Genomic DNA, 15743 nt, shown 5'->3' with positions numbered 1-15743 from the left:
CATCTCAACACCGGAGAACCTCTATCATCTCCGACGATACCGTTTACCATCTTCATCACACCACCACTGTACTCTCTCCGATCAAGACCACCGCCCATTCAGAAAGTACACACAATCTCCTGTAAACAAAACAACTTTACACGCAATTTCACTACAACTGAAACAACAATTTAGGCAACAATTTTACATCAACATAAATTGTTTACAATAATCCTCCTGTAAAGAAAACAACTGAACATAAACACATAAACATCTTAAAACGAAATTATATTTCACTACAACTAAAACAACGATTTAGGCAACAATTTTACAACAATCTAAACACAAATTATTCATAATAATTCTCCTGTAAACAAAAAACTGAGCATAAACATCTCAATACGCAATGTCATCAAACCTAAAACAACAACATACACAACAATTTTAAATCAACATAAACACAAACTGTTCATAATAATCCTCTTTGCAACCAAATCGAGTACAAAACAGCATCGTAACGAACTAAAAGTGCGAGTAGTACCGAGTTGAAGCGATCGGAGGTTAATCGTGAAGCCGGAGCGGAGATGGAGGAGTATAGTGATTGACAGCTGGTTGAAGAAGATGATTTGGTAAATATGATGAAGAGAATTGAGAAATTAGGGTTAGTGAGTGGCGGTGGACGGTGGCGAATGTCAACGGGGACGGCGGCGGTATGTGGAGAGTGGCTGAGTGTGGGGAAATGATGGATCGTGTTGGAGAAAAAAGGGTCGACTGTATCATGATCCAGAAGCAATTCCACTCAGGATATTTTTTATATATATATTTTTTTGTTATCTAGGGCAAAAAAGTACTTTCACGTTTCAGGGGATAATATTGCAGCGTTTTTCAAAAGTTGAGGGTAAGACAACAAAAATTCCGTGGTAGGGGGTAAGGTTGCCAATCGCATCTAACCCTAGAGGATAAAATTGCAGTTTACTCTTTTTTTTATAAATTTAGTGGCTTTAGAGATATTTATAATTTAATGTCTTTAGAGATAAAATTTATTTTACATAGATATAGACATTAATGTAAAATATATATCTACATACTAATAGTGTCTACGTGTGATCCTCCTGCTGGAGCTATGAACTTAAGCGTCATCGGGAAACGTGTCAGTCTCCGGCGAGTCGTCTCCGGTGGCTCAAGTGGGTGGGATTCACAGTGGAAAACAAAAGGACGTTGTTGAAGTTGAACAGCCTTGCATGGAAAACATGCAAGGTGATAATGAGAAGTCGGGAGATGTGCACATGTGTAATCTGGGAAGTAGTGTAAAAAATAAATCTGAAATAACGCCAGTGGCTGTCCCACGCACGTCTTCAGAGTGTGATGACTTTCCAAATCCTGATGGGCCCACCCCCTTTTGCAATTCTGGTGGTGACAAAGGTGGGCTTAGCTTCGTAACTTTAAGGCCCAAAAACAAATCCAGATTTAAAAAGTCAATGGCCCACCTATTTAAAACTCCTGACCTGAATGAAGAGGTGGACCCTGACCCTTTTAATTTGGAAGAGATAATTTCTAGGGATGCAGAAGAACACAGAAGATCTAAATGGCCGAAGAAAGAAGGTGATGAGTGTCGTGACCAGAGTTCCAGTGCTCAGGGTGAAACCGAAGGTGATGCGAAGAAGGTCACGAGTCTTCCAGATTTTGAAGCTGAAGTTTCGGCGACTATGGAGTTTGGCGAAAGCCTGGGGATCAAATTGGGGGATTTCGGCAACCAGGTTAGGAAATTAATTAAAGGGGAAAGGGAGAAGATTGGTTCTTTATGAATATCTTGTCGATTAATATAAGGGGTGTGACCGGGTCGGGTAAATCGGACTGGGTTAGAAAATTGAAAAAGGATTGGAGGTTTTCGTTTCTGGGCATCCAGGAGACTCACCAAGCTGGTCTCCCGGACCAGTTTTGGAATAGTTTCTGGGATAGGTCTCCCATGGAAGTGGTGACGGTTGACGCGGTCGGTCGGTCGGGAGGTATGGCGTGTCTCTGGGACCCCGGGGTTTTTTCGGTTGATAACGTGGTCAAGAACCAGAACTTTATTCTTATTACGGGTCGTGTTAAGGGTGTGGATATTGTCCTGAACTTGTTATGTGTCTACGCCCCTAATGATCCTGGTAGAAGGAGACTGCTTTGGGCTAATTTAATCAATCTGAAGCCGCATTTTTCAGGCGTGTGGGTAGCCTTCGGAGACTTTAACGATGTCAGGTACAAAGAGGAACGAGTGAACTCTATTTTTGATTCTTTGGCTGCCTCAGCATTTAACGATTTCATACACACTATGGGATGGCTGGAATACCCGTTGTCGGGGGGTAATTTCACGTGTATTTCGGGGCACCGAGATGTTAAATTAAGTAAACTTGATAGGTTTCTTGTGTGTGACGATTTCATGAATAAGTGGCCTCTTGCCAAAGTCAACGTTCTCCCAAAAGGGCTCTCGGACCACTGCCCAATTTTTCTCTCCTGTATTAATTCGGATTACGGCCCACCTCCCTTCAAGTTTTATAATAGTTGGCTAGATGTGCAAGAGGTAAATAGAGTCATTACCAGGGCGGTGGGGGAGATATCTACGATCGAGAACGGTGTCGTGGCATTGGCTAATGTGTTGAGATTAATTAAAAGTAAGCTGAAGGAGTGGAAGGAAAGATCGAGGGTTATAGAAGAAAAAGATGCCATTGTCCTGAGGAAGACTTTAGCTGATCTCGAAAAAATGGCAGAAGTCGCTAGGCTTAGTGAGGAGGAAAAGAAAATCAGATTGAACTTCACTTCAAAATTAAAGGAGATGGAAGTTAAAAAAAACCAAAGATTGGCAGCAAAAGGCTCGGATCAAATGGTTGAAATATGGCGACGACAATTCATCTTTTTTTCATCACGTGGCTAACCTGAATAAAGCTAGTAGCAGGATTAATGGGTTGTTGATCAATGGTTTGTGGGTGACTGAGCCACGGGCTGTTATGGAAGAACTCCGGAGAGGTTTTAAAAAACAGTTCTCTGAGCCAATGAGGAGAAGACCGACGTTCTCAGGTCTTGGCCTTCCTAGTTTATCGGCCGAGCAGTGTGTAAGGCTGACTGCGCCTTTCTCCTCGGAGGAAATTCTCGATGCTATCCGCGAGTGTGACGGTGGTAAAGCTCCAGGGCCGGATGGTTTTACCATAAAAGTCTTTAAAAAACACTGGTCCAGTTTTAAGCCGGCACTTGTGAAAATGATGTCCGATTTCCACTCTAATGGAGAGATAAGCCGCGGATGCAATGCCTCGTTTATAGCCCTCATCCCAAAGTCTAAAAATCCCCAGGTGAGTACCGACTTCCGGCCAATTTCCCTTGTCGGGTCCCTTTATAAAATTATTACTAAGGTGCTCGCAGGTCGTTTAAAAGAAGTTATGGGCAACCTTGTGTCTGAAACTCAGTCGGCTTTTGTCGGTGGTCGGAACATTCTTGACAGCCCCTTGATTGTGAGCGAGACGATTGCCTGGGCAAAAAAATGCAAACGCAAAATGATGATTTTCAAGGTGGATTTTCAGAGAGCGTACGATTCCTTAAACTGGAAATTTCTATTTAAGGTTATGGAATGCATGGGGTTCCCAGAGAAGTGGATAAGCTGGATCAGAGGTTGTTTAACTTCTGGCAGGGGTTCAGTTCTTGTCAACGGGTCCCCGACAAAGGAATTTCAGTATAAACGGGGTCTAAGGCAAGGAGACCCTATGTCTCCTTTCCTTTTTATCCTTGCCTTGGAAGTGTTAGTGCTTTTCATCAACAAGGCAGTTAGGCTCGGGTTATTCCACGGAATCAGACTTCCTAACAACGGCCCGGTTTTATCTCATCTTTGCTATGCCGACGACGTGATCTTCATCGGGGAGTGGTCAGAAAAAAAAATGCGGTTAGCCTTAAAAGATTCCTACGTTGTTTACTTCTCGTTTCGGGCCTTAAAGTAAACAATAAAAAATGTCACTTGTTTGGGGTCGGGGTCGATGACGTGGAAGTCAGTAGACTTGCTCATATCCTTGACTGTGAGAAGGGATCCTTCCCGTTTGATTATCTTGGGATCCCTATCGGAGCAAATATGAAAAGAAGTAAGTTTTGGAAGCCGGTTGTCGAAAAATTCAAAAGAAAATTATCAGGATGGAAAGCAAAGCATTTGTCGCTAGCTGGTAGAGTCACGTTGGCTAAATCTGTGCTGGGAAGTTTACCCTCTTATTTTCTTTCTTTATTTCCAGCCCCAAAAAACATTATAAAACGTCTCGAAGGTATAAGGCGCGATTTTGTGTGGGGAAGAACTGGAACGCAACATAAGATGCGATGGGTGAAATGGGAGAAGTTTCTAAGACCGAAGGCTGTGGGAGGAGTCGGGGTTGGAGGTATTTTTGATTTTAACTCTGCCATGATTTGTAAATGGTGGTGGCGGTACAAGGAAGGGCCAAATCAACTATGGGCCTCGGTTGTTCGGGCGATTCACTCGAATAAAAATGCCAACACCTTCATCCCAGTTAAGAAAACCATTCCGGGTTTATGGAAGGATATTGGTGGTATCAAGGCTGCCCTTTTAAAGCTTAACATAAACATTGAAGAAAATTTCCGTGTCGTGATTGGAAACGGCCAGAACACTAGCTTTTGGCTTGATCGATGGCTGCTCAATGAGCCTTTGAAGGATCGGTTCCCGGGTATTTACAGCATAGCTGCTGATAAAAGAGCAAATGTGGCCTCGCATGTCAGACATTGTGCGGACGGTACTCACCGGTGGGGCTGGGTGTGGGCTAGGGACCCGCGGTCGAGTAGCGAATGGCAGCAGATTTCGGAGCTCATGGGTTTGCTGCAGTCATTTCATCTAAAAGCCAGTAAAGATAAATGGTTCTGGGCCTACGATTCTGAAACCGATTTCTCAGTCAAAAAGATCAGACTCCACATTATGTCGAAAATCTCATCAGATCAGAATTCTTCTCAGTTTCGCTGGAATGCATGGGCTACTTCTAAAAGTAATTTCTTAACCTGGAGAGCTAGTTTGGGGAGAGTGCCAACTAAAGTCGAGTTGAGCAATAGAGGGATATCGTTTTTAGACGTGACCTGCGACCGTTGCGGCTACAATACTGAAGACAATAATCATGCTTTTGTTAATTGTCTTCTGGCGAGAGGAATTTGGTGGAATATTTTCGTGTGGGTCAGAGTCCCGATGCCGAGTAATATTTCTTCTGTCACTCAGCTGATTGAAGCTCTGGATTACGCCCCGGGTTCGAAAGTTTGGAAGCGGATAGTGAATACTATTATGAAGGCGACCTTCTGGAGGATTTGGAATGCTAGAAATCAAAAGGTTTTTGAAGGAAAATCGCTTCGGGTCCAAGAGATTGTCGAGCAGATAAAGGAAGACTCCTTTTTGTGGTTAAAACATCGCTCCAATCTTCCAGTTACGACGTGGGAGAAATGGGTCGATTTTGATGTTTCGAGTCTTGTGTAATTTCTTTTCTTGTTCCGTTTGTAAGCTCTCCAGCGGCTTGCTGGCTCTTTATATATAGATATAAAGTGATTTTGCCGTTCAAAAAAAAAAAAAAAAACTAAAGACTCCAAATAATGTCACATGTGTTATGAATATATTTATTATTAATATGGTTATCAACACCTAAAATAGATTAGGCTTGTTCCACAAGTTTTCCTCTATTATATATAGTCTCTTGTATCTCTTGTAATATATACCTCAATCAATAAGATCAATCTCTTTCTCTATATTGTTATTTATATTTCTTTTGCTATTAGGCTAGTTTTACAACACGTTATCAGCACGACAGTGCTCACTTCAAAACTCTCAACGTATCCAAAGCCCTTGAGGTCTTTAGTATGAAAAAATACGGAGAGACCTGCTAATGAAAGAAAACAACAGTGGTTCGTTGCTCCTCCGGCTCTGTTCGTTACCACAGGTCATTCCAATGATTTTAGGTATGTAAATCGCAACCGCTGACGATATTGTTTTCAAAATATGTTTTCTATTTATCTGCCAAAAAAAAAAATAAAGATTTTTATTGGTAATGGATCGCTAAGTGGGACGGTGATGGTTTAATTATTTTCAAGTTCAATAGTCGAGTTGTATCAGTCTTAATGCAGTAAGTTTTTCGTCCATGCACCCCCCAATAAACGAAATAATAAAACATATTGGTTTTTTTATAATTAATTAAGAAAGATGGTATCTATGGTTTCCTATAAGGCTAAAGGGTGTGGGGGTCATGGTTGGAACATGATTTGCCATGTAGGAACATGAATAGAAGAATACACTACCCCCTTGCTTGATCCACCATGGTTTCCATGGATTAAACCATGGCAACCATGGTCCTAGTTTCCATTTTTCATGATGTATTTTCCTTTTTCTTTAGACAAAAATTAATTATAAAATAAATAAGGGGATAGTGTTTGGGTCATGACCACACCCTTAGGGTAGTGGTTTTAGATGGTGAATTAGAGGTGGGTGACATGGTGATGATATTGAGGGTCATGATGGTCATATTGGTCATGACCACACCCTATAGCCTAAATATGAGAATCCATCGAATTCATTATTGATCTTTTCGGTTATTATCTTAAATCGGTGAAGATAAACTACTAATATGCTTATGAGTTTTCCTCAGAGTTCGTTTTATGTTAAAGAGTTAATAATATGCACATTTTCAAATATGGTATTTTCAATAAAAGAATTAATTTGATTACATTCCTTTATAATAATTTTAAACGAGCTTAATAGAAGATTTAAATTAGTATTCATGATTATTTAATTAATTACAAGTAATATGTTATAAAACTTCTATCATTAATTGATTAATAATATGCATAATATTTTGTTATGGTATCAGTAACAAAATTTTCAATTTGAAAGTCAATATATATTTACAATCAACAATCAAAGATATCTTCTTTTAATCTGTTTTATGTGATATATCTAGGGATTTATATAATTCATAAATTCTTATTATTATCTGTTTTCTTGACATCTTTGTATTAATTGGGGTTTTGTTTATTTTATGATAATTATCTTTTATATGCATGGATTGAATATATAAGTATTTCTCTAGCAAAAGATATGTTTCTAAATTAATTAGGGTTCTTGGGATTTTTTTTATTAGCAGGAACAATTATCAATCATATTATTTTGCTATGTTATGTTTAGCCTTTGAAGAAAAATATCTTGTTGCTATATATATTTATCTCTATCTTAATTAAACATTAATTTCGGTTTTTTAAATCCCACGATAGATATGGATCTATTTTCATACGTGCCTTGTATAAGATTTGAATATATACAAAATTTTAGTGTGTGCTACTATTAATATAGTACATATACAATAAAAGATATTTGATACACTTAGAAAGATTTAACAATCTATATCTATATTTATAGATAACCATTAAGTTTGAATTTATACGTATGATCCCTAACTTTATTTATTTTGTCATGATAACTTTATTGGGTTAATAATTTGTAAGTTGTATAATACGTGAACATGTAAAATATATGTGAGGTAAAGTCGTTTTTTTTTTAATTGACGAGTTATAAAGAGAATGAGAACTTTGATAGAGGTATTTATTATAATAAATATTTGTATATATAATATACGTATGATAGGATAATACATTAACCATGATGTCTCTTTGCTTATAAGAGATAAAAACGCCATAGCAATTTATTATAACTCATTTTATACGGTGACATTTTTTAACATCAGGTGTTATATAATTTTTACGTATGCATTTTATCTGCTATTATTTATTTGTTAGATAGTATGGAGCAAAACAACTAAACCAGAGTTATGGTTTATTATCACTGTCATGAAAGAGTATTAATGTGTTTAGATATGACACCTAAAGTGTAACACTCTCTAAATCTCATTATAATTTGTGAGATGTTGATATATATTTTAGACGACAATTCTTACATGACTGGGTTATGTAATTATCTCTCTAGTTATATTATTTGGAAAGAAGAGTATTTATAAGGAAAAATAGATAAAAGATTTCCATTTGTCACACTAAGATATGTTCCTAATGTAGCAATATCATTAAGAGGGTATGAATAGTTTGAAAATGGTTTCATACCCGTGTTATACCCGTGTGATTGAGTAAAGAATGGAAATGAAAATCCCTGACAGTTTTCAGATTTATCTTCTTCCCTGAAGTAAATGTGATTACATATTGATCATTGTAAAGGTAGTGATCATGGAGACAATTGGGAAACTTGTAATGATGAGATCGATCATTTATAATTGTAACGATGGTCATGTTAATAATGAGATAGACCACCAAAAATGGCAACTAAGGAGTAATTATATAATATAATGGTGTGAACTTTGAAGTTATAATACATTATCTTGTATCTTACGTTTTGTATTACATACGTGCAAATAATACGTATATGATCTTAAACCAGAAGTCTATGGATCATATTTATTCAATTAGTTGGCATGATTGGTTAGACCACACCGAGTCAATGATGATGTGAAACTTAATGAGGAATATTAGCTTATTCCTAAAAATTAAACATGTCATGTTTGCTCTCAAGAGAAGTTAATTATTTACCAACCAAAGTAGGGTGTGAATTCCTAAATATCCTGGAATGAATAAAGGATGTATATCCAAACATGATACCATTTAGTTTTTTTTTTTTAAATCGATGCATCGTCTAAATGGTTATCAAATCCACAACTTGATGTTTGTGTGATTTTTGCTTAGCTAATGTGATAGCAAGCGTATTATTCCAGCCTGTTATTAATGATTATTGGAATAACTGTTGAACATCGTATAGCTTATGTTGACATAAGAATTTCTTTATTGAGACGATCACTAAATGTTCAAAATTGATTGCAAAGCAAATGATCATAAGAGCAACAACTCATTTGGGTACATGTGATTTTACATGTACAACATTAATTCACATCAAGCCAACAAGTCATAATACTTTCTCCCCGTATCGTTGGTTTTTGGTCAGGAACCAAAGATGTCCCATCAAAGATTTTGGTTGTGCGACATATGTTGAAATTGATCCACCACGATGCACAAAAATGGGACCTTAAAAGTGGTTGGGAATGTATGATAATGAATAGAGTCATTGACGAGATATTTAATTACTGCTCAATTATTTGATATCCATATCAATGGATTAACGTTCCCAACATCAGGGGGAGATAAAAAGCAGTTGGAAAAGAAATGAGTCGGTATGAATTATCATTGATCCTTAAAAAACTAAAAGTGTGAACTAGAAGTTCAGATAATAACTTATTTACAAAGATTAGCGAATCTATTACCAGACACATTCACTTACCTTAAAGAGGTGATTTATATCACATATGCCAACTGCTAATGCTCCAATTAAGATGAGTATCCCAGAAGGACAACCACATATTTGTGATGGGTCTATTGCACGTCTAATGCATGGTAGACTAATTGATTCCAGTAATAAAATTCCTCGAAAGTTGGAGCAAGTAATTAAGATGGTCAAGTAGGGGTTATATTAATAGGGTCTCCTGAAGAGACATTAGACATGATGGTTCAAGAAGAACCCTAGGTACCTGAAAATAAAGAGATCTCATTATATTATATTATATCATGTCTATGAAATATATGGAATCGAAACAAAATCGACGTCGTCATACTTTTGTATATAATATAGCGCTTGAAATGATAAGGATCAAAATTTAAGATCTGCCTATGAGAATGATTGGCCAAAATGGAAAGACGCAAATGAGGCAGAGTTTAATTCTCTATTAAAAATGGAAAGTTTTCGAACCAATAGTCCGCACAACTGAAGTTGTAAAACATATTGGATACAAATGGGTCTTTTATGTAAATCATGAATTGAAATCAAATTAAGCAATAGAAGACAAAATTGGTGGCACAAAATATTTGCAAAGACCCATGATTGATGATGAGGAGACACATTCTCGAGTGGTGGATGCATTGACTTTCCAATATCTTATTAGTCTGGTAATATAAAGAGAGAATTGACATGCGTATTAGAAATGTTATGTATCATTTTGATACTGAAAATTTACATGAAAGTCCTTGATGGATTTAAATTGTCATATTCATGTATATACTATCGAATTAGATATAACTGGAACTCCACATGAGTATCCTAAAGCAATTGAGTGCTTAGAAGGTTAACTGAAACATCTTATGAATGTAATTCTTGTGCACCAATAAACATACATAAAAAAACCTTGTGATTATAGCCTTTCAATGTACAATGTACAAGCATGGTACAATATGAATTTTACAAATGAAGCAAGTGTTCAAAACATCATTGCATATAATATAGAAATCAATAAGGAGTTTTATGTAACAGAACTCCTAAAAAAGTATATGCACATACGTTGTTCAAAGTGAAAAGAAGTATGTGAATGATGGTAAATGCCTGAAACATCGGTTTCAAAACCTCATGAATGTATTTTTATAACCTTAAAAAGATAGTATGGATAAAATAGTCGAGTTGGCTGTTGTATAATTCATGAGATATTCTAATAAAGAGCAATATGAGTTTGATAATATTATCCATCTTTATCAAAAGTCCTCTCCTAAAGTTCACTATAATCATAGTTTATAGTGATGATGTCTAGGAACCATAGAGAGAAACTATCAAGCTTTTAGAGGGGGAAATTTTGAATGACCCTGGCATAGTCTAGTTAGTAGTTACTACTCAACCTGCAATTCGAGTATATTTGTGATCGTATTTTTATCCATCGATCAAACTACATCTAGAAGATGTTGGGACATTTTAGTATGGACAAAACTCAAAATATGTTAAAGATTGTTTAGTCACTTCTTATAAGAATGACTATTATCGTCTAGTACCAAAGTAGAAATTTGCAGTCTAGAAGTACCATAGTTATGCATATGTGCATTGATATGTTTTGCTAGATATGTATGGTTATAATATATTTCACTTGAGCTTATTGTCATGATATAACCTTTGTCAAGCGAAGAGCCATTGGAATAAGTTCAAAGAAATATTTCATGTATAAACGACATTTGATTATATTTTACTAACCCATCAAAACAAGTTTGGTTAGTCTTGTAGATGCAGGAATGTAACAAAACACAGTCATGGACATATGATACTTTTTGAAAGGAGACACCTAAAGTCTCGATAGAAGATTATGCAACATTCCTCAACATAAAGGATTGCACATTAAGGGATCGAGCGACAAATCATTGGCTACAAAAGCTTTCAAGGAAGATGAACACACACCACTCAAAGGATACATGTTACAATGAGGGGGAGGCTTATTCAGGTTGCACTCTTTTCCCTTGACCAAGTTTTGTTCCATTGGATTTTCTTAGTAAGGTTTTTAATGAGGCAACATACCTGATCCAGAAGTATCAGGGGGGGATAATGCGCATTACACGCTGCACTCTTTTTCCCTTAGCCATGGTTTTGTCCCACCGGGTTTTCCTAGCAAGGTTTTTAACGAGGCAACATCAAGCATATTATGTTGATAACCAAGGGGGAGTGTTATGAATATATTTATTATTAATGTGGTTATTAACACCTAAAATAGATTAGGCTTGTTCCACAGGTTTTCCTCTATTATATATAGTCTCTTGTATCTCTTGTAATATATACCTCAATCAATAAGATCAATCTCTTTCTCTATATTGTTATTTATATTTCTTTTGCTATTAGGCTAGTTTTACAACAACATGCTCATAAATTTTATTTGTATTTGTTTAATAAATTTCTTTTAATATTAATATTAATTAATAACCAATATATAGATATCACTTATTTTTATCCTTATATTTATCTAAAATTAATAAATAACTTCAATTTTGCAATTTATACCCTTTGTTTTTCTACTTTTAACCCAAAGTTTTTCATGTTTTGCAATTTAATCCCAACTCTTTTTTATTTTCAATTTTGGTCCACCATACTTTTCATCTTTCCCAAGTTTTTCGTTTCGTTCTAAATTTTGTGAGTTAACGCACCGCACGTGCGTGTGGGGTTCAACATTTTTCGTATATTTTTTTCCCGTTTGACTGGCCCGTCGCATCACATCTATTTTTATGTGTTTGACAAGTTCGTCCAACACGCGGGTCCTGGATGGACTTAGTTATTTTTTTTCTATATTTTACGTTTCGGTTTAATTTCTCAGCAACGAGCGTGCGTGATTAAAAGATTTTACGTCTTCTTTTCGCTCGGCGTTATTTTTTTCCCGCTTTTATTTATTTTGTTTTTAAGAGCTTTTCCGGTGTTGCTGGTCGCTGACAATGGTATCGTATTGCTACTATTTAACAAAGTTTTATGACAACCGAACGCAGAGGCTTAATACTAGTATGCAATATATATTTTATTAACTTCGGTGTATACTAATATTTTTATAAGTTGTTTATTTGTAGGAAGGTATTTCATAAGGGAGAATGTATTGGCACACCCTCATATTTATTCGTCCACTTTGCTTTTTCAATATGGGTCGTATAGGTCTATACGAATCGTCGTATAGACACAAAAATCAAAAGTCAAATCTGCAGATGTTAGTTCTTGTCTGGCGGCTGGCTGGACCTATGGTCATATTGATTTTTTTTTTTTTTACAAATTTTATACAACCTATAGTTTTAATAAAGAATTCTTTATTTAAAAGAAATATTTTTTTTTAAATTATCATATAGTATAGATTTGGTACATGTTTATTATACTATACTATACTACACATATTCAAAAAATATTTTTAGATAGTATCTATGTTATAATCGTATTATATACTACACTTATACTATAGTTTATTATACTATACTATACATATATACTATAATACAACTATTAGCATTTACAAGATCTATACTACAACTATAGGTCTATACAAGATCTATACTACACCTATAATTTATTACATTATACAATACTTATACTATAGTTTAGTATACGTGACTATAGTTATATAAGTACAGACAAAATACGTCGTAATACTACACGTCCAGACAATCTACACCCTAACACGACACATACAGACGATAAATGTCACAATACTGAACGTCACTGATACGACAGTATGGATAATATACGCCATATTGCGACACATACAGACAATATACATGATAATACGACATGTAACGATAAAATACGTCAAATAATGATATGGTACAACGCGTATAGATACAATACGACACGTAAGAGTACAATTGGATTCAAAACATAATGACATGTAATCATAGAATACGATATCACACATAACCGAACGTCGCCGATACGACACGTACAGAGCATATAATTCATAAAACGACACGTAATGACAAAATACATCAAAATACGGCTCGTATACGCATCGAAAAGGCAAAACCTAAAATTATGAAATTTTGATTATACCTTATACGCATCATAAAGGTCAAAACTAGGCCGTATAGTATGTACATTGTCATATTTTGGCGTATATTGCCGGTAACTTGACGTATTGTATCCATTAAACAAACAAAAAACACTTGAAATACATTATACAAACAAAATACCTTTAAAATTACAAATTAACCTATATGATACATATACGAGACCTTTACTACACTTATATCTGCTCATACGGGACTTATACCTCACCTATACTATAGTATATTACACTACATTATACGATACATATACTAAACCTATACTACACTATCTTTTCAGTCACACAGTGAAAAAAATGATATACCATAAACGTTGTATAGATAAAGTATAAGTGGAGTTCTTCGGGTGGACAGTTGCTCTAAACCAACTCCATACAAAAGTCGATTTTGCTAGGAGAGGCATGTCTTTGATTGCCAAGGATTATACATGACCTTCTTAAAAAATATAGGAATATTTTTATTTAAAAGGTTAAATATTTTTTAGAAAACTTTCTTAAAACCATAAATAAATGTATAAAAAAATTTGGAAAAAAATCTCATCCAATACGATCCGTATAGATCCAGTCAACTAGACAACTTTATCTGAAATTGAAAAAGCTATACGACCCATGTAGGCCTATACGACCTGTATTGAAGGTGTCGATTAAAGATCCAGGATGTGCCAATAATACGACTCTTTCTTAACATTTAAACCAAATTTAAAATATTATGAATACTTTTATTGAATAATTAAATATCAGCATTATTTAATTATGATATATTTATCAAAAGCAGTTTTTAAGGCTAAACGATATGGATTCGTGAAGGGTGTTCATGGAGTGAGGTGGCATGATGGCCACTACTGGAACACCGCCCCCCTCACGAGTCCACGAAGACTAATTTGCCCTTACATGAGGTCCAATTGGTCAGATTTAACTATCAAAACTAACAAAGTTAGGTCTAAAGGACGTAATTTGCAAGGGTTTGCAAACATCGAGTATATTTTTTATACTTTTTGAAGGTAAAGGATATAGTTTGCAATCTGATGTCAATATGGTGGACAATTTTTGTAATTTACTCTTTTTATTGTGATTTCCAGCCTTTTTATAAGTATAACATGATTTTCATCCTTTTTATGCCGATTTCCACAACCATGGTAAAATGTTGGTTATTTGAGACATAATAAAAAGACAAAGAAACTAATGGTATATATGATATTTTGGGTAAGGTTTAAATATATACTCTCTTAAAAATAAGAAATCGTAAGAAGGCTGTCAAACAACGACATTGTTAACGTCTCGTCGAACTTTACAACATGAGATTTTAGGTTTTCACTTTTAGACTCTTAGGTTGTAGATTTTGAAATTTTGTTTAGGTCATTGTGCTTTTTTACTTGTTATTGTGTTTATTTATATATGTCACTTTGTCTTTTTGCGACTCGTTGTGTTTTTTTCTTTGACATTATGTTATATTTCTTGGCATTGTGTTATATTTTGCGATCCATTATGTTTTTGTTTAAGAGACTTTTAGGATAACTTTACCCTAATATATTATATTTGATTGAAGTATACATGAAATATAGGATGTTTTAAATACTATATATGAAATTCTTCTTTTTATAAAGTAAAACAATCATGTAATAGTTAAAAAGGACTACTATATATTGCGTGTTGCATTTGAGTTCAAATTAAAAATTTATATATCGTAATATCTGTCACATGTTTGTCGAAGCAAAATGGTCATTTGAATATTAATACATGAATCAGATTAAAATTTATGTACGTAAAGTAAGTTTAAACAAAAACAAAATGTTCATTTGAAAATTTAACAGCTAACCTGTTAGCTTTAGCCACACAATAAGACTGGAATATGTGATTCCTATTTTTTTTTTATAAATTAGTTAAAATAATAACTGTAAAAGATTGATGCATATCTAACTGTAAAAAATTGATGCATATCTTAACGATGATGGAAGAAATAAAAGAGAACTCGTTTTTATGGGTAAAAGAAAGAGCAAACATAAAGGATTTGGATCGGGAAAGGTGGCGAGACTTCATTGAGATGTAATCAAATAGTGGCCTAGTGGGTACAAGTTTTGTTTTATTTTGTTATTTTTTTATTTCCTTGTTCTTTGTGGGTTTTACAGCTCTTGTTGGCCCTTGTTCTATAATCAAAGAATCTTCCCCAATAAAAAAAAAAAAATCTAATAATGTATTAGCTAAAATGTTACAAATGATGTCATATACATATTATTAATTATGTTAGATAGAAAGTAAATGAAAATTAGTACAAGTGCTCAAATAAGAACACAAAAACACGTATGGGCACTGATGAATGTTTTTAAGGTTTTTTTTTTTTTTTTTTTTTTTTTTTTTTTTTTTTTTTACATTTTTGCTGATTATTATGTTGTTTTT

The 15743-nt window shown here is 34.8% G+C and overlaps 1 protein-coding gene across 1 annotated transcript; it reads left to right on the top strand.

Annotated features, from left to right (window-relative positions):
* Positions 1 to 1780: 1780 nt before the first annotated feature.
* On the top strand, positions 1781 to 2890 carry LOC110876328. The gene has a single exon (XM_022124502.1). The coding sequence runs from the start codon at positions 1781 to 1783 to the stop codon at positions 2888 to 2890; it is 1110 nt and encodes a 369-aa protein (XP_021980194.1).
* Positions 2891 to 15743: the final 12853 nt, after the last annotated feature.

The sequence above is a fragment of the Helianthus annuus genome, chromosome 15 (genome assembly GCF_002127325.2).
Source record: "Helianthus annuus cultivar XRQ/B chromosome 15, HanXRQr2.0-SUNRISE, whole genome shotgun sequence".
Classification (NCBI taxonomy): domain Eukaryota; kingdom Viridiplantae; phylum Streptophyta; class Magnoliopsida; order Asterales; family Asteraceae; genus Helianthus; species Helianthus annuus.
The sequence above is the reverse complement of the archived record's forward strand: the minus strand, read 5'-3'. Positions and strand labels throughout refer to the sequence as shown.

Bases quoted from the DNA above. Each gene is read 5' to 3' on its own strand.
- LOC110876328 (XM_022124502.1), top strand. From the start codon at position 1,781: ATGAATATCTTGTCGATTAATATAAGGGGTGTGACCGGGTCGGGTAAA.